The 27,498-nt window shown below is 41.0% G+C and overlaps 1 protein-coding gene across 3 annotated transcripts in view; it reads left to right on the plus strand.

The window, feature by feature from the left end:
• The window catches only part of MMP16 (matrix metallopeptidase 16), a 180,793-nt gene that overhangs the window by 87,521 nt on the left and 65,774 nt on the right, over positions 1-27,498 (plus strand). For all 3 annotated transcript variants that reach the window (XM_083517303.1, XM_083517304.1, XM_083517305.1), the window contains 4 exons: positions 317-439; positions 9,122-9,426; positions 23,032-23,193; positions 26,984-27,198. In XM_083517303.1, coding sequence (XP_083373429.1) covers positions 317-439; positions 9,122-9,426; positions 23,032-23,193; positions 26,984-27,198 — 805 coding nt within the window. The remainder of the gene's footprint in view (positions 1-316; positions 440-9,121; positions 9,427-23,031; positions 23,194-26,983; positions 27,199-27,498) is intronic.

Raw genomic sequence — 27,498 nt, forward strand, 5'->3', positions numbered from 1 at the left:
CTACTTAATTTGCACAGAGCTCCTGAATACGAAGGATCCATGCAAATCATGAACAGGTAGCAACCCCACCTACCAATCTGCTTGCTTGCCCCTTTCTGCCTCCCTGTATGGGTATTCTAATGGGATGTGCGATTTAGAAATGCCAGCCAGGAAATAGATGTGGAAGTGTGTGGTGGGTGGGAGTCGTATCTTGGAAGGGTGGAGAGAGAGTATAGCTGTTTATTAATGAAATGAGCTAGCGGTTGTCAGCTGCATTAAGAAGTTATTGCCACTGTGTGCCACTGATCTCTTCCTTTGTCTCCTTATTTGTTTAAAGCTGGATGAAGAAGCCTCGTTGCGGTGTGCCTGATCAGACACGAGGCAACTCCAGATTTAATATTCGTCGAAAGCGATACGCATTAACAGGACAGAAGTGGCAACACAAACATATCACTTACAGGTAATGAAAGCAGAGCCGTGACCCTTTTCCTTGTAAGTGCTTTAGCATTGCAAATAAATAAATAAATAAATGCAGCTCTATTACTGAGATATGATTTGTCAAAGACAATGATGTTGGTATGCAGCCTGAAAATATTGATTTGCATGTCTTGGGAGAAAATGCTCATGAGCTGCAGAAGCAATGAATGATTTTCTGGAGTCCAAATGGTCCGTGATTATATAAAGTGTTCTTTTGAAGCTCTCACGATCAAATTAACCTCTTGCCTCCCTTTAAGCCTCTATGAACATCTTTCAACAGCCTTGGCAACTTTGCTGGGGATATTGCTCAGGAAGAACAAAAGTGGGGTCTACTCATCTAAATATGCTCACCACGTCATGGGGAGTGGGGAGTGCTTTCTGGATTTGGGGGCCTTCAGGTCTATGCCAAAGTGGAATTAGATTGATTAAAAATTGGCAAGTGGCTGATGAAGCATTTTCATGCCTTTATAGAAGTGTTTGTGGGTGGGTGGGTGTAATTCTCTTAACACTTTTAGAACATGCGTCATGGACTGTCTGAATGCAGAAGAATGGTGGGGGACAGCAGCTGGTGGTCCTCTGGGGGTACCCCCAAGGGAAGAAGGCTCAGAGCCAGGGGATTGGTGGTGGGACGCTGGTCAAATGGAAAAGAGGGAGCAGACTGGGAGGAGGAGGTGTTGGAAGCTGAAGAAGCAACAGGCTTTAGTGAGCAGGAAGAGGCTGTGGCAGAGAGCAGCCCAGAATCAGAGGCAGAAGAACATTTAAAGATGCAAACAAAGGGCCAGCGTAGCTAGGAGGCCTGTTGGATGTAGTGGCTCAAGGGATTGACTCTGTCTAAGCTTGCAGAATACTCACAGGCTCCACCTTTGTTCTACAGTGGAGGCTGGTCCATTAGGCAAAATATAGACTGTGACCTTTATATCTAGCCAGGGTAACTTATTTAAAGTTTGCTACGACCATCCATGTTTAAGGCTGGTGTGACAGAGGTAGATTTCAACCAAAGAATGGGTGAGCACTGTCACTGTTACAACTTCCAGAAATTTAGGGTACTTAGATCTTTCATCACTATGAGAATGTGAATCCTTTGAACTTCTTTGCTCATCATTATTGATTGATTTTATTGATTTGTCTAGTACTCTTTTGAGTTCTAGTCTTCCTTGTTCTAGTCTGACGAGGAGTATAAATAATGGGACCCTATTGTGGGTGATGCTGTGGGTTAAACCACAGGGCCTAGGACTTGCCGATCAGAAAGTTGGCGGTTCGAATCCCCTCGATGGGGTGAGCTCCCATTGCTCAGTCCCTGCTCCTGCCAACCTAGCAGTTTGAAAGCACGTCAAAGTGCAAGTAGATAAATAGGTACCGCTCTGGCGGGAAGGTAAACGCCGTTTCCGTGCGCTGCTCTGGTTCGCCAGAAGCGGCTTAGTCATGCTGGCCACATGACCCGGAAGCTGTACGCCGGCTCCCTCGGCCAGTAAAGCAAGATGAACGCCGCAACCCAGAGTCAGTCACGACTGGACCTAATGGTCAGGGATCCCTTTACCTTTACCTATTCATGCTATTGCTCATTTTCTGTATATTTTCATTGGCATATTAAAAAAAAACCTTACATTTTTAAGATGGGATATTATGAAGCTTGCTTGCAGAAGAGATACTCCTAGAACATCTTTGCCTGAAATGTTTGGATTTTCTTTGAACATGATTAGGAAGTGGTGTTTTGGGGTTTTTTTGCTTGAGCAATACTCATTTGTATTTATATATTAAATTTCAAACATGCAAAGTCCTTCTTGTGTATTCTTCTGAGAAATCCTGTACAATCTTGTAACGTAGCTCAGTTAAGAAAAGAAGGGCACTGGAATAATGTTTTATGCTAATATCATAATGTGATGTTGCTCATCCTAAGCTTCCAGAATAAATCAGGGTATAATCTTAAATAAACTGTTTCCTCTCCTCCCTTATTTTAGCAGTCTCTCCCCCTTCCCTTTTAGGGACACTGATTCTGATGATTTATATTCCCTGAGTGATTTACAGCCAAGTTAGGGTTTCTTCCCACTATGCGCTTACCAACATTGGATTTCATTTCCCATTCTATCGCCAGTCACCTTGTTTTGAGACAAAGTGCTACAGAGCTCACTGTCTGCTTTTGATGTCTGCATCTTGAGCTGCTACGTATAGTCAGAAAAATTGGAAAACTCACTCGCTAGCTATCCCTTTCCCCCCTGATAATGAATGAACGTGATTAACTGCACACCCTCTTGTCCACCTCAGTCAGTTGCCTATATTGTGTTTAGTTGTTTCTTCTCTGTGTCGTGTATCCCAGGCAGCAAGATTTCCCCCTCTATCTTGAGTTTACTTTGTACGAAATTGCTTTCTTAATGGGTGTGATCAATAATTCAAAGAACTATGTTGAGAATTCAGTAGCAGTTCTCAAAGTGTGAAGCAGGCTTCTCCTGTAAGGTGGGGTCTGTTAAGAAGATAAGGACCCTGCTGGGCAATGGCAAGGCTTCATTCAGTCGCAGGTCCTGTTTCCCAGAGTGGCTAGTCAGAGCTTTCCAAGGAACTCATAAACAAGGCATGCAGTTGCCCTATTAACTGTTATTCAGAGGCATGTTGTCACTAAATGTGGAGGTTTAATTTAATTAGTTCATAATAAAATAACTATTGGATTGAGCACATGAGACCAATAGTGGATCCAACAGTCAAGGAGGCAGTTTCTGCTTGTGGTGCAGAGGGAAGAAGGCTGATGGGGCTCATCAACTTGAGAAGGAAAACTCTGATCCAAAACCTCCACTGCCTTGCAGGATATCTTAAGGAAAAGAAAAACCTAAGGAGTAAGCCCTACATAAATCCGGAGTGAAGTCCCTAAGATGGTTGGATGGCATCTTGTATGTCTCCTTTTGGCAACTCCTGGAGCCAAGTTGGTGCCAAGCACATTGCTCTGCTTTTCTTTGGACCACATCAGTAAGGCTGAGGGGAGGGGGTGAGGTCCAGCGCCAAAGGCCTTCTGGCGGTTCCCTCACTGTGAGAAGCAAAGTTACAGAGAACCAGGCAGAGGGCCTTCTTAGTAGTGGCGCCCGCCCTGTGGAACGCTCTCCCACCAGATGTCAAAGAAAAAAACAACTACCAGACTTTTAGAAGACATCTGAAGGCAGCCCTGTTTAGGGAAGCTTTTTAATGTCTGAAGGACTATTGTATTTTAATCTTTTGTTGGAAGCTGCCCAGAGTGGCTGGGGAAATCCAGCCAGATGGGCGGGGTATAAATAAGTTGTTGTTGTTGTTGTTGTTGTTGTTGTTGTTGTTGTTGTTGTTGTTGTTGTTGTTGTTGTTGTTGTTATCTGGGTAGCCCAGGATCTCCATGCACATGGCCAAAGCTATTGCCCTGGGAAGGTCATTTGAGTGCTACTAATGCAGCAGTTTGACTTCACCCCTAGAAGTGACAAAGACTTTCAGCAAATAGACGTTAGGACCATAGGCACCTGCTGAATCTACCAGAAGAGCATCATACAGGAGTTTTGTGTTGATATCAAATGAACCTCACCGACTAGGGGGACAACCAGTGGCATCCAGTGACAATACAACAGATGTAGATATAACTCATCGAATCCTAAGCTAACTTAATTGACAGAACTTTCCAGAAGGAAAAATTCCCTTAAAAACCTCTCTAGGTGGGTTTTTGTGGGTGGGGGATCTCTGCAGTGTGTGGTGGCACATGAGAGACAGCTGGGATGTCCACAGAGCAGTCCTCTGTGTCCCACCCCACATTATTCAGGAGGGCACCAGTGCTTGCTGGGGGGAGGTACAGGCACTGTTGTAGAGAGGCAAGAATGGGAAACTTTTCCTTCTGTGAACTTATTTCAGTTAATTTATCTTTGGATTCAAGGCAAAGATGCTACCACCTTCTTCTTCTTCTTCTTCTTCTTCTTCTTCTTCTTCTTCTTCTTCTTCTTCTTCTTCTTCTTCCCCTTTTCTAATAATCATTTCCATTTTGGACTGACCACTGCACAGCCACCTATTGGATCACAACTGCAGTCGATCTTTATGGTACAGTCATAACTAGTTCATAGTTTCCAGCCAACCTGTTCAAATATATCCTGTTGGAGCTCTTCACAGTCAGTGCCATCCTGAACAATTTGGTGTCAGTCACAAAACACGGTTACGTCTTTCTCTTGACGGGGAAGCCAGTTGGTCTGAATTGCAGAAAACTGATTTTCCTGTGGGCTTCTTGGAATAGATTGACTCTGTTAGCAGTGGTGGAATTCACCTTGCTAGCTTCTAAAGTTCAACCCAACTTTTTTCCTTCTCATTAGTATAAGAAATAAGATTTTACTGCTTCTAGGAATGTTTTGGTTTGTTGTATTCACTAGTTTATTTTACTGTTTCTTCTCTGTTGTGACCCATAGTTGAAGCAGTAAAGGCTGATTTATACTTATATAAACACACAAATTTATACTTATATAAACACACAAATATATGTGTGTGTAGTATGTGTGTTTGTGTTGATATTTTAATGTATATAAGAACAGCCTTCTGGCATCTTATTTGGTGTCTATACAAATTGTGTAACAGTGAAAGGGATCTGCCATGAAGGAAGTCTTCCCCATACCACTGAAAATACTGTAAAAAGGACCAAATGCTCAAAGTAGTTACCAAATTGAGAATAGTGCTTGTTGTCACAAGCTGCTGCTTTTTTTTTTTTTTTGACAGATTAGATATATGACTGTGGATGTCTGGGAACAACTGCATTTTAGACGGAAAGGCAAAATTGACAGAAAGGGACTACTTAACAATTTACCTGTTTATTGAAAATGGCACAAAACTATGTATTTCTCCAATTCAGCCTTCCCTGCATCTGTCATCAAGAAGGCAGGCTCATCTATCACACGGAATTGTGTATATGCTTAAAATTGTGCTCTTGTGTTATTACTATTAGAGTTCATGTATCAAAACGTCACTTTTTTCTGTTTATGGCTGCAAAACGTCCTCTGCTCAAGGACAGAATTTATTTTTTTTGCCTGATGGCGAGGAATCTGATTCTAGAAGGGTCACCAAACTCCAAAGTCTTCTGGAAATCTTTGCTTTCAGAAGATGGACATTGGTGGTTAACTGCTGTCCCACCTTACTGATGATATTTACATAGTACAAGTGCTTTCCTCACTAAGTATTAGGCCTGTAATTTACTGTTTGCTCTCGATGCTAAAACAGTACATGAAATCATGACCTTATTAAAGTCAATTGGGTTTTGCAACAGATCACTTTATCAGAGTAGAGCTGAGGCGGTATTTGTTGTGACTGATTCCAAGCTGTAATTCCAACCCCACTCAGGTGTTTCACTGAAGATTTGAAGGAAGATGTCAGGCCCACCCCCACTATGCAGTGTGGTGTAGTGGCTAAGAGTGGTAGTCTCGTAATCTGGTGAACCGGGTTCGCATCCCCGTTCCTCCACATGCAGCTGCCAGGTGACCTTGGGCTAGTCACACTTCTCTGAAGTCTCTCAGCTCCACTCACCTCACAGAGTGTTTGTTGTGGGGGAGGAAGGGAAAGGAAAATCTTAGCCGCTTTGAGACTCCTTAGGGTTGTGATAAAGCGAGATATCAAATCCAAACTCCTCCTCCTCCTCCTCCTCTTCTTCTTCTTCTTCTTCTTCTTCTTCTTCTTCATCCACTATGTGGATGAAACTCAACTTTCTTCTTGCTTCAAACCTCCCATTTCTTCTGGAGACAGATTCTCCTTGCTGCCCTCCTTCAAAATTTTGTAGTGTACACCAAAAATCCAGAGGCCAGTGCTAGAAGATGGAGATGCCTGTGTTCCTTTCTGCAGCAAGATGTTAAAATGAAATGAAATCATGAAACAAAACAAAACAAAACAAAAATGTTGTGGCCACATTGGAGTCTGATCTGTTTGCTGTAATTCCTTTAAACCACAATCTCTACCTGCACTTCTTTTGTTCTTAACCAAGCACTCAGGATTAAATTACAATCTTTTGAGTAATATGGCATTCTCTGGAAATGTGTCAAATTTTTAAGAAGAGTAGCATAAAGTTGGCCGTTGCATTTCCACCTGGAGCCTCTACTTCATTGCACGACATTGCAAGGGCTCAATTTTTGACATTTTGGGGGCTCAAGACTGGACCATGGGGTAAGATATAATACTGCCCTTGCTAGTGGATACATACTGCTCTTCCAGACCGACTTCCAAGTAACAGATTCATGGGAATAAAAAGAAGCTGGTACTGTTTCTGCTTTTTTATTAAACAGTTTTATTGTTTTTACATTACTTTTGTATAATTCTTAGGGGTGTGTGTGTAATGCTTACAAATAAATAAATTTGGGTCAAAATGCAATTATATAAAACAAATCACTTCTGATGGTGGCAATGTAGGAATAAAATGGCATGGACACTGGCTGCTTGTGACTGCAGTGTTGCTTATAACTGAATGGGAGCAGTGAGAAAGGGCTAAATAGCCAGCACTCACTCTCACACAGCCTGCTTGTAGGCTAGAATACTTAACCCTTTGGCATTGTAGTTCTTAGCTAGGGCCAGCGACAGCCATTCCTCAGTCAGCAGCAGCCAGCCTTGGAGGGCATCCAAAGTCTTCAGATAATCCAGACATCTGAATTACTGTTTGTTTGGATTACTGAGGAGGGCTGTGTTACTTCATCACTTGCAGACATACTCAGCTCTCCCAACTTGATTTTGCTTCTGTGCACTGCACTGAGTTTTATGTGCTTTCAGGGGTATCAACTCCCCACTTGCCATTTTATGTTCTAATAGTCTTAATTAATCCCTGATCTTTCAGTGACTATGAATGAGCTTGGTAAAACATAACAGGGTTAAATGTTGTTGTTTTTTAATGTAAACACGAGAGCTCTATATGCACTTTTTGGAGATATGCAGTGCCTTATAATCTGGCATGATTTATAATGTTGCATCAACGAATCAGCCAAGATTTTATTCATGAAAATTTTCTGCTCTGACAAAGCATCACATTTGGAGGAAATTTATATAACTGTTATATAACATGTTTGCGCTCTGGAATGTTTCCCTTTGAAATATTTTTAGAATATTCATTTTGAAGCCTTTGTTCCATATATATTTGTTACATACTTGGGGGGTGGGGAAAATGTTATTCTAAAAATATTAATTTGAAAAAAAGAAAAGAAAAACCAAGGGAGCATGTTAGGGTGAAAGATATAGATGCCTTCTGTGTGACTCTCTGGCTGTGTTCCCATGTTAGCCCAGTGGCATGCAAGTCCCAGGAACATCCCTCCTTCATGTTTGACTGAGTAATTTGAGACTTGTGGTCACACCCACCCACCCACCATGCAACAGGAAATACAATATAATGTGATAGCTCCTCTCCATGCACTACGCAAGGCCAGATTAAGGTGGTTGGGGCCCCCTTTCTCCCAAAATGAAGCCCATGAAATAAAGGACCACAAAATAAGTTTGACTTGTGGTAACTTGAAGACTAACAACAGCTCCTTCACACCTCCGGCATTCTTATAGCCTGGTGTCCAAACAACCCACTTGTCAATCACATCTCTGACTTCAGTCTTTGGCTAAATAGATTGGAAGGCGGGAGCAAGTAGGCTGGCATATTTCATAGAAATTGCTTAGAAAATTACCTGCACATTTTGCTTGGAAGCATTCTTTCCGGAAGGGTCTAAAGATTTTCTTTCTTTCTTTCCCTCTCTCTCTCTCTCTCTCTCTCTCTCTCTCTCTCTCTCTCAAAAATCAGACTCTGGCCCCCTTCCAGTCATGGGCCCTGTTGCAATTTCTCCAATTGGACTATTATATACCTTTTCCTGAGGGTTAGCATGGGTAGAAACTGCAGCATTGAGTTCTTCCTCTGTTGGGTTGTTTCTCTTACCAATGGGGCATTGGGAACAGTTCCACAGTCACAACTGGTGTTGACAGCTGTATTTTATTAGAGACAGTTGTATACTTAAGTTACCAAGAATTGAGTCAATAGCTTCACTGTCCTTAAAAAGTACCTGTTAATTATCATGCTTTGTGTAGTGCTTCTTGGGTGGGTGCCTAGCCTGTTATCCTGTTGTTAATTATAATCAATAATAAGATATAATTTGCATCTGTTTGATCTGAATGAAGTGCCATCATTTGACTAAATAATTGTAATTATTATCTAATATGAAAACAGACAGTTCTTGCCTGTCAAATAAGCTTTTGTGAGAGATGTTTACTTTTAACCAGTCGGGGAGGAGAGAAATTGAGCTGCTGCTGATCGGATAACTAAGATCTGACGTAACAGCCACTTACTAATAATGCTTGAGCACTGTGTAACGGAGTGACTAAGAGACTGAGCATGACTAAGAGGCCCCTGGTTCAAACTTTTGCCTCTGCCATGAACTCAAAAGATGGCCTTAGGCAAGCCTTATACACCCTCAATCAGCTCATCTGCAATATTGGAGGTAATAATCCTAACTTAACCTTATGTATGGCTACAGCTAGGTAATGCATGTGACTATATTTAACTAGGATATGTATGTGTAGTGCTTTGAACTATACTAATGTTAAGTGTTATTAATGCTGACTGTTTCCCCTTAAGACTGTTTTCCCTCCCCCAGTATGGACTGTGTCAAAACAATTCATTGCTTTTGAAGCAGAAGTGAGCAGTGTTACTAATAAGGACATTACCTTTGTTTGTTTGCAGCATAAAGAACGTCACTCCAAAAGTAGGAGATGCTGAAACCCGTAAAGCTATTCGCCGTGCCTTTGACGTGTGGCAGAATGTAACCCCTCTGACATTTGAGGAAGTTCCTTACATTGAACTAGAGAATGGCAAGAGGGACGTGGATATTACAATCATTTTTGCATCAGGTTTTCATGGAGACAGCTCTCCCTTTGATGGGGAGGGAGGATTTTTGGCTCATGCTTACTTTCCCGGGCCAGGAATTGGGGGAGATACTCATTTTGACTCAGATGAGCCATGGACTTTGGGAAACCCTAATCATGATGGTAAGAACCCAGTTCTATTTAAACAGCCTCCATTTCTGTCTCTAGCACATTATGTACATACAGAACCAAAGGTTGATTGCATACGTAAATGTGGCACCCAACAGCCATGGCTGCATTTTAGTGTCGGTAATGTGGTTGGCAATTGGATTTAACTTTGCAAAAGGAACGCCAGGAATCTCCTGTCGCACAATTTCCTATCTCACAGAGACGATGAGCTTGGCTTTATTTTGAACATACTGTATGCTATAAAATGATATAAAGATTTATCTCCTGGTTAATGTTATGTCTGGGAATTATTATTTTTAAAGCTAATAGCATATATTGTAACTTTTGGTGCATGAACAGATACTAGGACTGGGGGATATATAATGATTTGAAGTCCATATCTTGATATCGGTTTCATAATTTTTGACCTGGCAATATATTGTGAATCATGGTGTGTCTGTGTGTGTGTGTGTGTGTGAGAGTGAGTGAGTGAGTGAGTGAGTGAGTGAATGCTATGCAAAAATTGCTATCTGGGGAAAATCGTGAAGCCATCCAGTGCCTCTACATAGCTCCATCCTTATTTCAGACATTGTGATATATCGGTATATCATGATGTTTAGCTGGTGATATATCACGATGCTGAAAACCAGGTGCAACTTTTAAAAACTTTGTCAAACTTTATTGTCTGGATTTTCACTTTTTGAAAACCCTAGCATTACCATCTGGGACACCCCATTCTACACATGGTGAAGGAATAGCACCTGATTTCATAGCTATCCAAACTCAATTACTCTCTGGCATTAACTGTATTAACTCTTGGTCTGCCAAATGTTTGCACAACCAAGAAGGGACCCCTGCCCATCTTCTTTACCCATTCTTGACATACAATGCTCTTTTATCCCCACCCCCGTGCCCCAGTATTTATAGAGATTTGCAGAGTCCTATATAGGGATTCAGTAGCTGGAATCCTGCCTGCTGCATCTGTATGGACACCAAAAATAAATATCTAATTAGCTGTAGGAAATTGAGAAATACGTCCACTCACTATTTCGCTATGTATAAATTCGGTTGGAGGTTTCAGGTGAGGTGAATCATACTGGTTCATAACAAAGCAAACACAGCTGTGTTTATTTGCTCCTTATTATAAATATATATATTTTTAATCTCCAAGGATTTGTCAGTATTCTTTTGCTACCATCAAAAGAGATAATCGGAAACTGGAACCACAAAATAATATAGGTTTGCACAGAATAACATATGACGATGGGGCTATTGGAAATTCACGCTGCAAGTATTGTTCAAAAAAATAAGAATACTTTGATTAAGATAGGTAATCAAATTAAAGCTGGTGCTTAATTAGATGATTTAGGCTGCAATTCTACAGTCACTTACCTGGGAACAAATCCCATTGAACCCAGTGACTCTTACTTCTGAGTAGCCTCATTTTAGGATTGCACTGCACATTAAATGGATTTGCTTGCTGCATGGTGTCTGGTTCAAACAATGTGGTTTTTAAGGCAGAATAGTTATCTGAGATGGTTAGGGAAAGCTTTGTGATGTCTGTAAAAGGAAGGAACTATATCCTGAACTCAAATTAAAACGTCCTTCAAGGAGAAAAGGCTAGAAGTGGTAATTAAGGCTTTATGAGCACACAAAATGTATCTTGAGGTTTAGTGATTGGTTTGGGGTAACTGCGGAGACTTTTTTCCTTTTCTTTTTCAGGGAATCCACCCTCCCCCCCCCCCGACTCAGGCTTTTATTGAACAATGTTTGCATTTAAATATCCGTAACAAGGATTTAATCTAATACTACCTAGGATGAGTCCAGCATAGTAACACATCTAAATGGTGCAAATTTTTTTCAGCGTGGCAGGCTCAATAAGACAGCAGTTTATTGATCTTAACTATCACAGAAACCTATAGGATTCTCACTTATGTCAGATGAAATCCTATCCCCTTGACAGCAAAATGAACTCTGCCGCTCATGGTTTACTGTGTACTTAGAGCTTTAAATCTCACCTCTGCATCAGAGGAAGCATTTGGTAATCCAGGACCCTCAATAGCAAAGCAGCGGCAGAAGAAAATGCTATGGGATAGAATTTTAATTAAAGACCTAACCAGAGAAACACGCCAGATACCCACTGCAATGCATTTCCTTTGATCTGCTCACTAAAGATCAAATTTACAAATGGTTTTGGAATTGACTCTTTTTCGCTTTGTTGTGGGTTCTGCAGTGTAGGAGTTGGTGTTAAAGCCAAAGCGTCTTGGATCAAAATTCTGGGTTTTCAAGCTGGTGCGAGGGGCATGGCTGATTACTGCAGCTGTGCAGAGGGAGGCACTGTTTACTGTATCTCTAGGCTTTTGAAGAGATACTGATGCAAGGAAAAGTTGCACTTTCAAGGGGGAGAAGCAAAAGCAAGATATCAGAGTGGCTGCAGCTGTGCTGCTTCATCTTGCCAAACCACTGTTACCACAGTTTAATAATATTGGGTTAGCAATATTGTCTAGCAATAAGTCATGATACTAGGATATGTGAAATGTTTGTAGATGTAATTGCCAAATTCTAAACCTTTGTGATTGGTGGGGTATAGTTGCAGTGTCTGCACCACTGAGGGTGGCATCATCGTCGTGCTAGCTCAACATCACAAATTATCAGTACTCTCCTCTTTTGAAGTAGTTATTTCCTGGTGCAGCAGTTCTCAGCATCAGGCATAAATGGGTCATCATCACAATCACTGAGTGTTGCCCCAATGACCCTTTTATATGTGATGCCTGGAAGCATATTCAGAACGTGTTTCATAGACAAGAGGAAATAATCTACTCTGCAGGTTATCAAACAAGATGATGGTGACATATGTGTGTGTGTGGCCATTAGTGCAGAACACTATAATAATTCAATAACAAATTCAAATTGCTGGATATTAATCAATACAGTATATTATAGAGCTTTTGAATTGCATTCACACCAGCAGGAATTTGTGCAATCTGCTAAAGAAAGTTATACGAAGAGGAAATGTAAACTGGCACAGCACACCTATCAACTATCACTGCTTGTACTTCCCTTCCCTTGCCTCCCCTTCAACAATGTATATACCAACAATTTATATTCCAACTAACTAGTCCTGCTAGAAGAAGCCCATGCAAGACTTTTCCAAGTGCAACAGGGTCCCCCCCCCCCCAAAAAAAAGAAAAATGGCTCAGTGAGAGTGTTGAGAAAAACTCCTGAACGAAACACATAGGAGGGAGGAAAGAGATTGTTCCATCAGGCAAACAGAAATGCTTATGCCTTATGCTAAGGGAGTGATCTCCTTAGTGCTAAATTGAATTGCTCCCTTAGCTGTGTACAGTAAAGTTAAATCTGAATACTCACTTGAAATGCCTGCTGGAAAAGGTCATTATCAAGTACCAGAGATTCAACAGGGAGAGGTTCTGTCTGATCTCAAATGGGAGGGAGTTTCACAGAATTAGGCCCAAACATAGGCGCTGTACGCAGAGTTCTGTTAGCAAAACAGGGCTTTTCCCACCACCTCCTCCTAGCCTCTCCAGTCATACTCCAGTTTACTTCCAACGGGTACTAAATCAGTAATGGCCACTGTAACTTTTTAGTTATTAGTTAAATTTTTCACTAAAGAAATGTCACTGAAACTACATGGAGAGAAATCACAATTCAAGAGAATTAAGATTATACAAATTCTCAAAACAACTAATTTAAATAATTAAATAACTAAAACAATTAAAATGTAAATAATTAAAAATACATTTAACCTTTTGAGTTGAGGTACGAAAATCCCCAGGCAAGGTCCCTTTGTGAAGACACTATCTTAGACATCCAAAAGTCATAGTGGAGCAAAATATGTGACTAGATTAAAGGTATAATTTGGAGTTAGACTCCCCAGCCCCAGCTCCTGGCATAAATGGTGGTTTCTGTGAGTACAGTCCTTGTATGGTCTACTGTCATTTAAACTATCTTATAAAACAGCCAAGAACTTCAGTGACAGTTTGTTTAAAAACGAAATTGAACTCCAGAGTGTCAAGAGGATTAGCTGGTTGAGTGATTGTTCTTCGCATGTTCCTCTGTCCTACAAGAGGCTGGGAGAATGCAACAGCTTGATTATTTAGCAAAAATGCAAATCGCCAACCCCCTTGAAAAGTACCAGGCTCATTTTCCACACTATATTGCTCTGCTAATGAAGGCAATTTGAATTTTGTGTTTCTCAAAAGAGATGAACAACTTCTTGGAGTGCTCAGTAAAACCTTAATATATTGTTGCTGCTGCTTTCATAAATCTTGCTGGAGTTACTCCTGATCTGAAAGCATTTGTATTAATTCCCGAACAACAAGGGCGATAAAGTTTTGTGGGGAAAACAAAACACCATCCAAAAGAAACAACTTGAATATTGTATTGAGGTAGCACTTCCTTTTGCTTCTAGGTTACCCGGTATTTATATCTTTGGATGAGGGGCAGTGTAACAAACGAACCATCCAGCACCATTAAACTGTTCGAAGACATTTGCTAAAGCTCAGTTGTGGCTTCCAAAAGCTATTACAGAACATTATTACAACACTTGCAAAAGAAAATGGAGTCAGCCTATGTCAGGGCTGTAAGCTGTGGAAGTTCTCAGATCATGGACCTTCTGAGAGTTTAAGGGGATCCTTGTTTGCTGAGCCCTCACTTCTCCTGGGAATTTGGGAGAGGTGGGACTCATCTTCCAAAATACGTACTATGTTACATGCATTCCTTGGCTCGGTGCCTTATGTGTCTGTTTGTAGCTTTACATGGCAACCACCCACATGCTTGGGACTGCAGTGTAAGTGATTTTTTAATTTAACCTTTTCTGTTCTGTGGCAACTTCCCTCTTGCTGCAAATGGCAGCTTTGAAGTTCCCAGTGGGGAATTCTATAGCAGAGCTGATCCCTGCAGGTTGCTGGGTGTCATCACAGACTACAAGGGTCCTGCACCAAGCTCCTCAAGGGTTCTGATCATTCCTTGGTAACTGTGTTTCCACCTGCTTCATCCCTGACATCAAGTATCATGTCAGGCATGGGACAGGAGGGTATGATTTGGGGTAAACAGTCTTGGAGGCTACAGTGGGGCCATGCTGGGTATAATTAAGGCCACAGGATGGAGGTTATCTACTTTTGTCTTACAGGCTTTGAATCATAGAATTATAGAGTTGGAAGGAAGCGCAAGGGACATCCAGTCCAACCCCCTGAGATGCAGGAATCTTTTGCCCAACATGGGGCTCAACCCATGACCCTGAGATTGAGTCTCATGCTTTGCCGGCTGAGCTATTAAGAGATGGTAGCAAGAATAGGCTTCCTAATTTCAAAGTCTCCATGTCCCAGCTGTATAAATTATTGCATCATCCAGCTTTGATTGAAGATCTCTCTGATATGAAAGCCTGATGGGGAACAGGCATTAGATGGTGAAAAATGACCTTATATCAGGTCTCCTGTACTTCTAAAATTCTTGGGCATTAATATTAGAGAACAAGCTTTTAAATTGCTCAGATTACATATCACCCTTACCCATATGTTATCTAGTAGTGTTATGATATCTACTAGAAGAAATGTGAATATAAGGAAACTCACCTCCCACCCCGCCCCACTTATGGTGGTCTTACTTTCAAACATCCCTTTGAAATGAGACAGAAAACGTGGCCAGATATTAGCATGAAATTTGCATATGCTGATTTTTGATAGACACACACACATTAATTTAATTAGAAATACAGTATCCCTCACCAAAGTGGATTGGGCACCTGTTCAGTATGCTGCCCAGGTGATAACAGCTGATGGCCAACTTCAAGGTCCCTTATCTTCCTTCTTACGCTTCTTTATCTTTAAACCAGTCTTGGTCCAGACAGCCCTTCAAACAGAGGCTGTCTTGAAGTTGCCTTCAAAGCCTGTTGTCCTCCTCTAGCCTTTGAAATAGAGGACTTGTTGTCTGTAAAGCAGGACACATGGCCACTCTATCTTCATGTATTGATCGCCTCATCATTCTGCTGTGCTTCTGTTCTGTGCTTCTGTTTTCTTTTAAAAAATACTTTGCATATCACAAACTTATTTCTCTTCTCTTTTTTCTCATTCATGTTATTCCTTTTTTGTTTTCTCCTCTTCTTTTCATTCATTGTGTGTGTACTGGTTAGCTCTAAAAACAAGGGTTGATGATGTGATTCAGTTATACTATAATTTGTTTTCAGATAGCTGTTTTTGCATTAAAATATTTATATAAATAAAGAATATAAACTTGTATGTTGAAAGAATCCCGGCAAAGTATTCCTGTCTGTCTTGTGCAAACATGCATATCCATACAGACAGAAATACAGTGGTACCTCGGGTTTTGAACGTCTCGGAAGTAAAACGTTTCAGTTTTCGAATGTCGAAAACCTGGAATGCTTCTATTTTCGAACACGCCTCGGAAGTCGAATGGCTGTGTGTACATGTTTTGTTTTGCATTTTTCTGCAGACCACCTTTGTGCCTTGGTTTTCGAATGTTTTAGAAGTCGAATGGTCTTCAAGAATGGATTACATTTGAAAACCGAGGTACCACTGTGCATAAAAAAACTAAATGTGAGTTCAGACCAAAGAAGAGCAGACATTTCCATAATATTAAGGATTAAGGATCATTTTCAATCATACTTTAAACAACAAATATAGGACTAAGAATATAAAATACAAGAAGTAAATGACAGAGCACAATTTTCTTTTGATGTTCAGAATGTAATAGTTTCTCTGAGCCCTTGGAATCTGATCAGGAATGGGAGGTACCTGAAAGTGAGGGACTCAGAAGGAGAAGTTGGGGTAAGAGGCTATGTAGCAGAGCCCACATGATTAAGTGCCCCCTACCCCCAGGTGAATCTAGACCTGATGAGGTAGTAGACCTGGGGCTGCCCCTTCCCCCAAGGGTGCTCAGGGATGCAGCCTGCTGGGACTGGAGAGGAGAGTTTTGAAGAGGAGGCACTCCTAGCAATCTGTCCCTAGGAGAGGTGGTGCATCAAGAGAAGGGAGGAGACTCACATCCCTCAAAAAAGAACCTTTCTCTGGGTCAAGAATGCTCACAGGGGCAGGGTTTTTCACGAGAGCTGAACTTTGTGATTCAAAGACCCGATTCCCGCTTGGGGAATAAAGACACGAGGACACAGTATATTAGGTTAATGGGCAAAAAAAGGCCACAACTTTATTGATTACAGCATGTGAGAAGGTATTGGCTTAGGCATTGGACCACAGCAATTCTGACTCCACCCACTTGGAGAGGGGTGAGTCTGGTGAGGGGTTAACCACCAGTAGGGGGAGCCTGTTGATGCGAATACAACTATAAGCTCTCCCCTGATGTCACCAAGGGTTGTGCCATGGCCCCCCGCCACACAGGCATTGGACAGGATCCACGACCGCCCGATTCCTTTAACGGAATACCCATAAGTGAAGGGGTAGGCGATGGCCACACCTTGCCCTTCCATACACCAACAACACATTCCAATACTTACTCGTGGTGAAAACGGGAGCGCAATGGTGAGAATAGCTGGCGCGGCCGCATTTGAGTGGCTGAACTACGCCCCCCTTGGTGACTCCTGATTGGGCGCCCGGCAGGGGGCGTGACGTGCCAGCTATGATGATGGGGCAGGGGGCAAGGGGCCTCCTGCTTGACGCGGGAATCATCTCCCGCTCACAACCCCTCCCCTCCGGAAGGAGGAGAGGCTTTCTCCACCTCTGCTTCAAAGCTTGCCAGGTGGGCAGGGAAACTTATTGGATCAACATCACAGCTCCCATGTAGTCTTGCAACTCCTACTGCTAATTTGAACTCTCAAATCTTCTCCTTTGTTCTTTGACTGGACGTATTGTTCCTATTCCTCTGCCTCTTAAGAGCACCTGGATTAAATTCAGTTCTTTCCTAGCTTCTGAGTTTGTACAGTGGTACCTCGCAAGACGAATGCCTCACAAGACGGAAAACTCGCAAGACGAAAGGGTTTTTGGTTTTTTGAGTTGCTTCGCAAAACAATTTTCCCTATGGGCTTGCTTCTCAAGACGGAAACGTCTTGCAAGTTTGTTTCCTTTTTCTTAAAACCGTTAATACAGTTGCGACTTGACTTCGAGGAGCAACTCATAGCACGCGGTGTGGTAGCCTTTTTTGAGGTTTTTGAAGACTTTGGTGATTTTTGAAGCTTTTACAAAACTTTTCCGAAACCGTGCTTCGCAAGACGAAAAAAACCGCAAGACGAAAAAACTCGCGGAACGAGTTCATTTCGTCTTGCGAGGCACCGCTGTAGCATTAAATGGCTGTAATGAAATTTTACTTTTTTTTACTTAACTACAAAAAATTGACTGGTTTTGGATGGGAGCCAGAACAACACACACACATTATATAAAAATGTAATGGTTATAATAATTCTTATCATGCAATGCCCCTAATAAACAGAGTTCCTAAAATCCGGAGGTATGTTCATTTCAGAGTTATTACCCTTCTTTGGCTGTCATTTTATCTCAGTATAGAAAGTGTCCCTCCTAGAGCCTTATAGAGATGTACTTCATCTAGTTTAACCCAATTGCTTAGCAAATCACCAAATCTAGCTAATCTGATTTAATCAAGAATTAAATTAGATTGAATGAATCAACATTAGGGATGTGAAGACAGCTAGGAAGGCTACAGTTCAGTACATTTTACTAGAGGCAAGTCCTTGTAAACATCCTGAGGAAGGGCAATTTCTGTGCATTGTCAAAATGGCTTAGAAGATGAGGAGCTTAAAAGCTAATCACCTCTTTCCTCTGGTATTCCCACACATTCTTAGCTGAGGGACAAATGGTTTCTTACAGAGACAACCTCTTTTTATAGATTACCACATATATTCTGAGTTCTAAATGTACATCATTTCATTTTTAACATGCAGTGTGTGTCTCTCTCAGAAGCAGAATAAAATCAAGGTTAATTATCTGAGTTTCAGGAAAGGAGCACGCCTTTTACTTTTTTTGCAAGCTTGTGATTTATGCATTATTTTAAATAATATGGGGAACTTGCAGATCATCTGCTTTAACTCTTAGAAACTTGAAGAAAACCTTCATGCTTATTAAGCTGCAATACTGGCATTTTGTGCATACATTTTCACATTTATGTCCACCCATGGCCTCTTTTCATCAGTCTCCCCGATTTGAAAAGTGATTTGAATCCCATAGAGTAATATAAATTAATTGTATTTTAACAGAGCTCACCAATTTCTGAGTATCAGGGTTCATATTAAACATACTTCAAATCTATACAGGCTGAGCTCAGTCATTTATTTATTTATTTTCATTTTCAATGGTGTGCTAGCAGCCGGGAGAAATTTATGGGGGGGGGGGAATCCCAACCTCTGTTGAACTGCAGATAATCAGCTTCTAGTAAATTTCACATTGCTGCCAGCTCAGTTGACACACTGGACCCAAGCTGTGCTGCAGGAACCTGCACCAGCGGAATCTCAGAGATGAATCCCCTGGGGGAACCAAGTGTCTCAACTGTAGATATATCACATGTGGCATTGAGACACAGCAAGAGAGAGGACTTCAGGCAGAGATGCTTGAAAGTGCAACATTCACATTCTTGGTATCTGATACAGCAATGATGCAAGTAAGCTGGTGAGTTAGGGTGGAATTGATCGCGCATTGATCCTGCACAAGTTTTCATTCATCTCAATAGCAACTGGCCTGCACAGAAACATTGCTTGCCACATACAGTTTGTGTAAAGACCCACTTTCAACTTGATAGATTATTAGCTGTGTTTTGAAAAAAAGGTATCCTGTTCTCACTATATCAATAACAAATGTGTCTTCTTCGTTACATATTTGCCCAGTTGTTGCCCTTAATGATAGAATAATTTCAGGTACAAGTTAACCCCATAACCCCCAAACTAATATGCTACATTTATGTTTAATATAGACAGTTCAGAGCATTTCCTTGCTAATGAGAAACGAATAGCTCTATGGACTAGCCAAGAGCTCCCTCAACCTGTCTAGTCATTCCCCACCTTGATTAGAAAACCTTTGTCTAAATTTGTCATAGGCAAACTATTATTTCCACATTGGCTTGAACATGTATACATTTCTTTTTATTCCATGGGATGTGGGGTGGGCAACCCATGAATTATACTTGGCTGCTCTGTGGAGCACTAAACGCCTCACAGAAGTAGGTAACTGGAATGATCAGTGCAACATAGGCTGTGAGAACACATATAATAGAACAACTCGATTTCAGGGCAACGGGTGGATTTCAATGCACACTATGACTGCTTGTGTGAATTAGATCCAAGAATCACAAAGTACGCAAATTGAATTGTATCTTCTTCTTCTTTTCATCGTTTATAGCATCTGAAAGTGCCCGAACTTTCAGTGGTACAAAATATAATATGACAGAATGCAAAAAAACAAACAAACCACACACCAAAACCCCAAGTGTTTTAGGTCTTTAAGTTCTGCAGTATTGGGTATGTTGTAATACTATAGTTGGGAGCAAGTGGATCAAAATCGTTCTGTTCCCTCCAGTGTGAGATCCAGCTCTGATATAGATTTGGGCCCTTCTCAGGTGAGAGATGGGAGAGGACGATTAGTTCAGCAGGGGTTGGGCATGTGTATAGTGTATAGTGGCATGTGTATAGTGTGTATAGTGTATAGGGCGTGTGTATAGTGTCTCAGCTATTAGGCATTCATTTTATACAAATGTTTGGCAGTGACCCTTTGTTATGGGGGATGTCATATTGTTGAGTAGGAGTGCTTCACGTTTACATGGTTGACATAGGTATTGGTTGAGGTAGTGAATGCTTGTAGTGGTAATGTGAGTTTGGATGAAAATTGTATCTATGTTGTGATGTTTGAAATTTTATATTATACTGCCTTGTGGTGCTCTGATTATATTTATATTATTCTTATGGACACAAATATTCTTTATGTATTTTGTTACGTGTTAGATGGATTTATTTGACATAGCTTTATTGTGGGCTGTGTGTGTATGCATATCTTTAAACACACTTATGTATTTAGTTATTGTAAACCGCTTCAAGATGCTTTGGATGGTAAGCGGTATATAAATGAAATGAATGAATGAATGCATGGAATGTAAATTTCACAGGTTGCCTAACTGCCTAAACAGGAAGTCAGTGAGTTAAGGTAGTTATGGGGGGGGGGGGTGTGCTATTTACTCGTAACTGGAAACTAGGATTTATTTTTGCAGTTTGTTTGTGGTTTATCAGGTTTCCCGAATGCCTTCAAACATCCAGTGTTGTAATAATGGTCAACAGAAAGATAGAATAAAATTATGTCTTCTTTAGAATCAAACTCATTGGCACAATGTGGCTGTTTGAGTGGTTGTTGGGGCTAAGAGATTTGAACACTTTAAATCAATTCTGTGCCCGTTGGCCTTATACTAGTGTGTTTCCAGGGCCAGTTGAAAGAACTGCTCTTGACCTTTCTTTCTTTCTTTCTTAAATTTATATTTGGCTTTTCTTCTCTCATGGAATCCAAGGTGGTATGTCCATGGTTCCCAGGTTCATAGGATCATAGAATTGTAGAGTTGGAAGGGATTCAAAGAGTCATCTAGTCCAATGCCCTCCAATGTGGACATTATACTTCTGTTGTTGCAGCCTAGAATAGCATTATCTCTCCCCCCCCCCGCTACTGCATCACACTGTTGATGCATATTCAGCTTGTGGCCCTCTAAGACCCCTAGATCCTTTTCACATGTACTATTGGCAAGCCAGTAGTTATATTTGTGCAGCTGGTTCTGGCCAGTAGTTCTCCCTGCCTAAGTGCAGAACCTCACATTTGTTGCTGTTGCCACCCATTCAGGCACAAACCAGATCCTGCACTGCTTAGCTTCAGTAAGGTGCTGGCTGTGTGTACCTTAAACTAGTGTGTACCTTTGCATTAGTGGTATCATTATTGTTAATACAAAGCTTTGAATGCAATGTAATTTTATATCATCCTTTTCCACCTTGAGGGGATTTTGTCCAGAAATTAATGCTAAAAATAAAGTAAATAAAATACTGAATCATTTAGCTTCACAGGGCTTTACAGGTAGACAGGGCAACAGTAAAGTAGAATAAACTTAGCTCACATATAAGCCCATTGTGTATATTCATTTAGACAATGAAATAGCTCTGAGACAATGCTCTGGGAGGAAACAAACCAGCTAAAACCAAGCAAGGAAGTGTCAATTCAATTTCTATTGACATTCCTCTTGACTTTCTCATCATTGTGAACACTTGGTTAATTTAGTCTGTCCCCCTATGCTCTAACTCGGAAGAGTGACCTTGAACTCTGATAAAATAGTGCTTCGAGGGAATGATTCATAAAACAAAACAAACTTATATTTTTAAATAACAACAATCACCACATACCACTACTTCAGCTACCCAGGATCTTGAAAGCATCGTTTGAAACATATATTGGTACACTCATTTGTGAAACTTGTGCTTTGAAAATAATTCCCCTAATTGTATTGCAGAGTCTAGTTCTGGGGTTGTTGAAACTTAACATGGTAATATTATTCAGCTTTTGTAAGCACTTCTCCAATTTGGGATATTTGGGGTAAGGCTCACCTGCTGCCTTCATTACTTATCTTTTGGCACCATCGAAAATGTTTCTCTGTAACCAAGCCTTTTGCTGATTAATATTCTGTCCTTTTAAATGTGGTGTGGGAAGGTGGTTTTTGGTTTGCTTTTGTTTTTGTTTTTATTATGTATTTTTTGTGCTCATTTTGTATTTTTACAAAATGAGATCCCCTGTGATCTTTGAATGAAGGGCAGTATCCAGATTTAATAAATGATAATAATTGGCAAATAAAATTGCATTCATATACTTGATGAATTGTTACTACTTACTATAGCCTTTGTTGTGAAATATGCAGCTTCATGAAAGCATGCAAGTCTATTTTTCACCAAGTGATTACCATGAAAAGTTTGCTCCCAGGTGTTTAAAAAACCTCAAAAATATAGTTGTGAAAATCATTATTATTATTTTTCACTTTCATTACATTTTTCAGTATAGGTTTCCCCCCACTTACATGGGGGTTATGTTCAGGGGCCCAGCACGAATAAGTGAAAATTGCGTAAGTGGGGAGCACCCTCTCAACACCCTCTCTGCCACACTCTCTCCAATCTAGACCAAAAATACTGTATCCATAAATATCCATAATTAGAATTGTTGCTCTAGGGCTGGCTGGAGGATGTGCTAGCACATGCATTCACAGCTAGGTGGGGAGACTGGATAGCCAAAACAAAACCCCACTATGTCCCGTCCCTTTGGGGTTTTCTCCTCCCTCACAGCTGTTGTGTTTGGGCTCCGGGGAGGGTCTCCTCATGAACCAAGAGGACTCTCCAGCTCTTTCCCGCCTTTTCCAGGTTTGAATCAAAATTATTATTATTTATTTCCCAGCTTCACACGTATAGTCAGCCACACATGACTCAATCACACAGAAGAAGAGCATACTTAAGATTCCTTTGGGAGCTTTTGACTCATAAAGCCAGGAGCCTGAGGAAGTGTGGGGTGGCCATGTGTAAAATGATTTGAAGTCATTCAATAAGTGCTTTGTGTCAAATACAGTGAATGCATTGATAAGGCAGTTTTAAAACTTTCCTCTTCCTTTCTTCTTTTCCTCCAGGGAACGATTTGTTTCTAGTTGCAGTTCATGAACTGGGGCATGCTTTGGGTCTGGAGCATTCAAATGACCCTACTGCCATCATGGCTCCATTTTACCAGTACATGGAAACCGACAACTTCAAACTACCTAATGATGATTTGCAGGGAATCCAAAAGATATATGGTATGCTGGTTATTTCTTTAAAATATTTTACAAATTCTAATGGGGATGGGTCATTTCCAGATATCTACACTGCTACAGTGTTGTGCACACTATGCATCCATTGAGGGTTGCACATCTGCTTATGCACTCCTTGTATGCACACTATCTGTTCCCTTCATTGAAGTGAATGAGGCAACCCACTTGTTTAAAAACTCCCATGTATGGGTAGGCAAACTAAGGCCTGGGGGCCGGATCTGGCCCAATTAGCTTCTAAATCCTGCCCGCGGATGGTCTGGAAATCAGTGTGTTTTTACATGAATAGAATGTGTCCTTTTATTTAAAATGCATCTCTGGGTTATTTGTGGGGCATAGGAATTCATTCATATTTCCCCCAAAAAAATATAGTGCGCCCCCCCCACAAGGTCTGAGGCACAGTGGACTGGCCCCCTGCTGAAAAAGTTTGCTGATGCCTGCATTAGAGCATGTTTAGAATGTTAAAAGGAGGGGTAGATGTCTCTTAAACATTTCTGGGAATTACTTTACAATTTCGAGTCAGACTTTGTAGCTTGAGGGTTGTGCTTACAATTGAACAAATATGAACATGCAAACTAAAATAACTATTTGTTCTTGTTGTTTGTATCCATTTCCTTGAAGGGATTTTGATTCTGTGTTGAGATAAAGCCAAGGGCTTTTGCCAAACTACCATGTTTCAGATACTGTTCACAAGTTGAACTGAAATCCACACTTAACAGCAACAATGTTCTTAAATATTTAACCAAGTAGTACAAATATTTTTTATTCAAGGAGAACCTAGACTTCTCTTAAAATATTAATATTTCCTCTTTCCTTTGCCCTTCTCTTTCCTCTTTCTTCTATCTTATTGCTTATATCTGCTCTAGTCATATCTGCTCTAGTCATGAAACATAGTAAGCTGACTTCCTCCAGGACAAACCATTGGCTCAGTCTTCATTTGTTTTCAGCTCCTGGTCCTTCTTCACTCCAGCCATCCTTTCCATTTGATTGCTTCACTGAAGCACTTGTTTGCACTTGCACTTGACTCACAGAATCACAGAATTGTGGAGTTGGAAGGACCTTGAGGATTGTCTAGTCCAACCCCCTGCAGTGCAGGAATCTTTCCCCCAACATGGGGCTCTTAACTCACGACTCCGAGCTTAAGAGAGCCATGCTCTACCAACTGAGCTCCTCTCTTGACTCATTCCAATATATCCTTACAGAAGTTCATCATAATGTTCCTTTTTTCTTTCACACCAGGCAAATTGAGCTCCTCTCTCCTTTAAGTACTAGAAATGCCAGATCTTCCCCCTAAAGATAAGCAAAACAAGTAGTATTTATTCTGAGCCAATACCACTGCTAAGGTAGTAAATCACCACAACAACCCTTTTCAGGGTTGAGTTTTGCCCAAAGGTTTTCAAATATTCTGCATGCAATTTAGATCCATGCAGAGATAAATTCAGCAAACACATATCATTAGAGGGAATGGGGATGGACACACCATTTGCACTCCCCCCCCCCCACTCCAGGTACCACCAAAAGCACTGCCATTTTTTTATTTGCCTTCTGACATCTTTGATTTCTGTTCATTTATTCATTGTGGCTTCTTGTATTTTAAAGTTTGATTTAAACTTCTGTTTGCTGTTCCTTCCTCTTTCTTTCTCCTTTACTTACTTTCTCTTCTGAGAAATGTGTGTGGCTTTTCTAGTTTGCAAGCCAATTCAGGCAGAGAGGAATATTCTCTTGCTCCAATGTGCACTGTTGAACTGGGTGCTAAGCACTGGGTGCATTGATATAAGATTATATCGGAGCAGCATGGTAGATGCCACTCTGTTGCATATGTGTCATATCCAGGCTGTTCCACAGAGGAAATTAAATGATTGGGTTTCTCCTGTGTGGTTAAGCAGAAGAAGATGTTTTCTATGACCTCATGAGTCTAGACAGAAGGGCCAGACAAGGTTATTTTGCCTTCATACTAAATACCAGTATCTAGCAGCTGTAAGCTGTACTTTGAAGAGTTTTATTGCCCTTGGGAAGTTAAACATGACATCACTAGCAAGTAGCACGTGGAAACTTTAGTTTGGATTTAGCATTTTTCAACCAGATATTGTCTCCTGGAAGATACCTGATTCTGCTGCCACAGTGATAAAATCAACAGTGGCCTTTGTTTTACTATTTAGATTAAATATTGTTTGCTGGTTCATTGGTTTCCTTAGGTAAGAAGCTGTGGACTGAATCAGTGACTTGCTAAGGATAGCTGTTGTGAAGGTTTTGTCAATAAGTATTTAGGGTTGTATTCAACTATGTCATACCCAGAGTGGACTTAAGATGGGCTAGAACGCCCAGCATCCTTGACCAGCAGAAGTAAGGAAGCCCAGGCCAAAGATCACTTACCATTGGCTCTTGTCACTCTTGGTTTTATATTTTGTATTTGTTTTAGTAGTTTAAAAATGTCAACCACCTTTGGTCCGCCACCCCACGGCCTGAGACCATAACTACGAAGTGCCTTCTAGCAACCGGCACTCTGAACCTGGTGGCTTCATTTCACCATGACAATTAAAAGATTATCCATGGACCTGTCAAATGAAATCCTCCAATCCAGGTGTGGGGAACCTTTGGCCCTCCAGATATTGCCCTCTCATCAACCGCATCAAACATGGCCAATGGTCAGTGGTGATTGACGTTTCAGCTCAGCAATGTCTGGAGAGGTTCTCCACACCTGCTCTAACCCACAGGTTATTGTCCTTGGCAAATACCTTGTGGTGGGAGATTCCACAACTTAATGACATTTTGCATGAAGAAACACTTTGTTTTTGTCTTCCCTGAATCTACTGCCAGTCAATTTTAGTGGATGACCACAAATTGTAGTGTAGGAAGAGAAATGCATATCTCCACTTATTTCACACCATGCATACTTTTGTAAACCACAGTGATAGCTTCCTTGGCAGAGGAAACGGATGTTCAGTGAAACCTGCAGTCTAGAATGATGCAGTCCAAACACAAGTTTGCCTCCTCAGCCGCTATTTGTGATGACTAGACATTAGATCCCAATTTGAATCAGGCACCAGCTGTTCAGAATCAGTTATACACAGGTTCTTCTTTGAGAACTTCTTGTCCAGGGAGAGTAGTGGTTGCCCTAAGTATGATTTGGCTTCAGTGAACAAGACAGTATAAAATAGCTGGAGCTACTGGTAACTTACAGCAAATCAAAATAGCAAAAATTCAGCAACCCAAATTATGCACATTCAGCATGACTGGAATTATGCGAAGTTGATTAGATCTAATTAATTCAGTGTGAGTAGTCTGGCCTTGAAGCTAGCAACTAATTCTAATTTGTCCATTTCCCAATTTATAGTAAAGAAGGAAATACACTGGCAGCAGACATTTTTTGCTACCGTGTATTAAGACTTATCTCTACTGCTAAGAAGTTTAGCAATCATTTTTTTTAAAAGAAAAATGGAAAAAGTTACAGGGCTGCAAGCTCTAATCAGCTACTCAAGTGTGATTAATTAACTTAAGCTTTAACTGCAGATTACTGTTTGAACATTTCCATCCCAATTAATTGGTAGGATTGGCGATAAAGGCTGTGGAACTCAGCCACACCATAGTTTTAAGGGCCACAAGCAAGCCACTGTTGAGATACCAGCTCCCTTTATTTGCCAGATTTTCTGTGCAAATTTGCTTGTTTCATGTGGGTTTAATTTGCAGCTCCTGTGCAATTCAGCTCATGGCATCACCAACTGAACAGTATGCAGTCTCCTAGATGTTAATCTGCTAGTATCATTTTTTCCTCCCAAAGGGCCACCTGACAAACTCCCGCCACCAACAAGACCTCTGCCAACAGTGCCCCCACATCGTTCTGTCCCTCCAGCAGATCCACGGAAGAATGACAGGCCTAAACCTCCGCGGCCACCCACAGGAGACAAGCCTTCTTACCCTGGAGCCAAGCCCAACATCTGCGATGGAAATTTTAACACTCTAGCCATTCTTCGCCGGGAAATGTTTGTTTTCAAGGTAGGAGGCTGCTCTTTTATTGTTAGATTAAGTGACAACATTTCTGCCTTTTCGACAACCGCCTCTCATTCATCATGCCTCTGCTCCTGAGCTTTCTTGCTGTTCTAAAGTTCAAGAAAGAAACTAGAAAATAAACACCTGAATGGCTTAAATGTCTAACAGAGGAAAGGCTGGAGTCTTCTATTTTGGGGAATGAATTAATGTCAGCGGAAAGTTGCAATGCTTCAAAATTTAATGGTAAGTAAATGCTGAATGCTGTGCAGAGATAAAAAGGCATAATTCAAGTCATGAATAGAAGCT

The sequence above is a fragment of the Podarcis liolepis genome, assembly GCF_965112155.1.
Source record: "Podarcis liolepis genome assembly, chromosome: 8".
Taxonomy (NCBI): domain Eukaryota; kingdom Metazoa; phylum Chordata; class Lepidosauria; order Squamata; family Lacertidae; genus Podarcis; species Podarcis liolepis.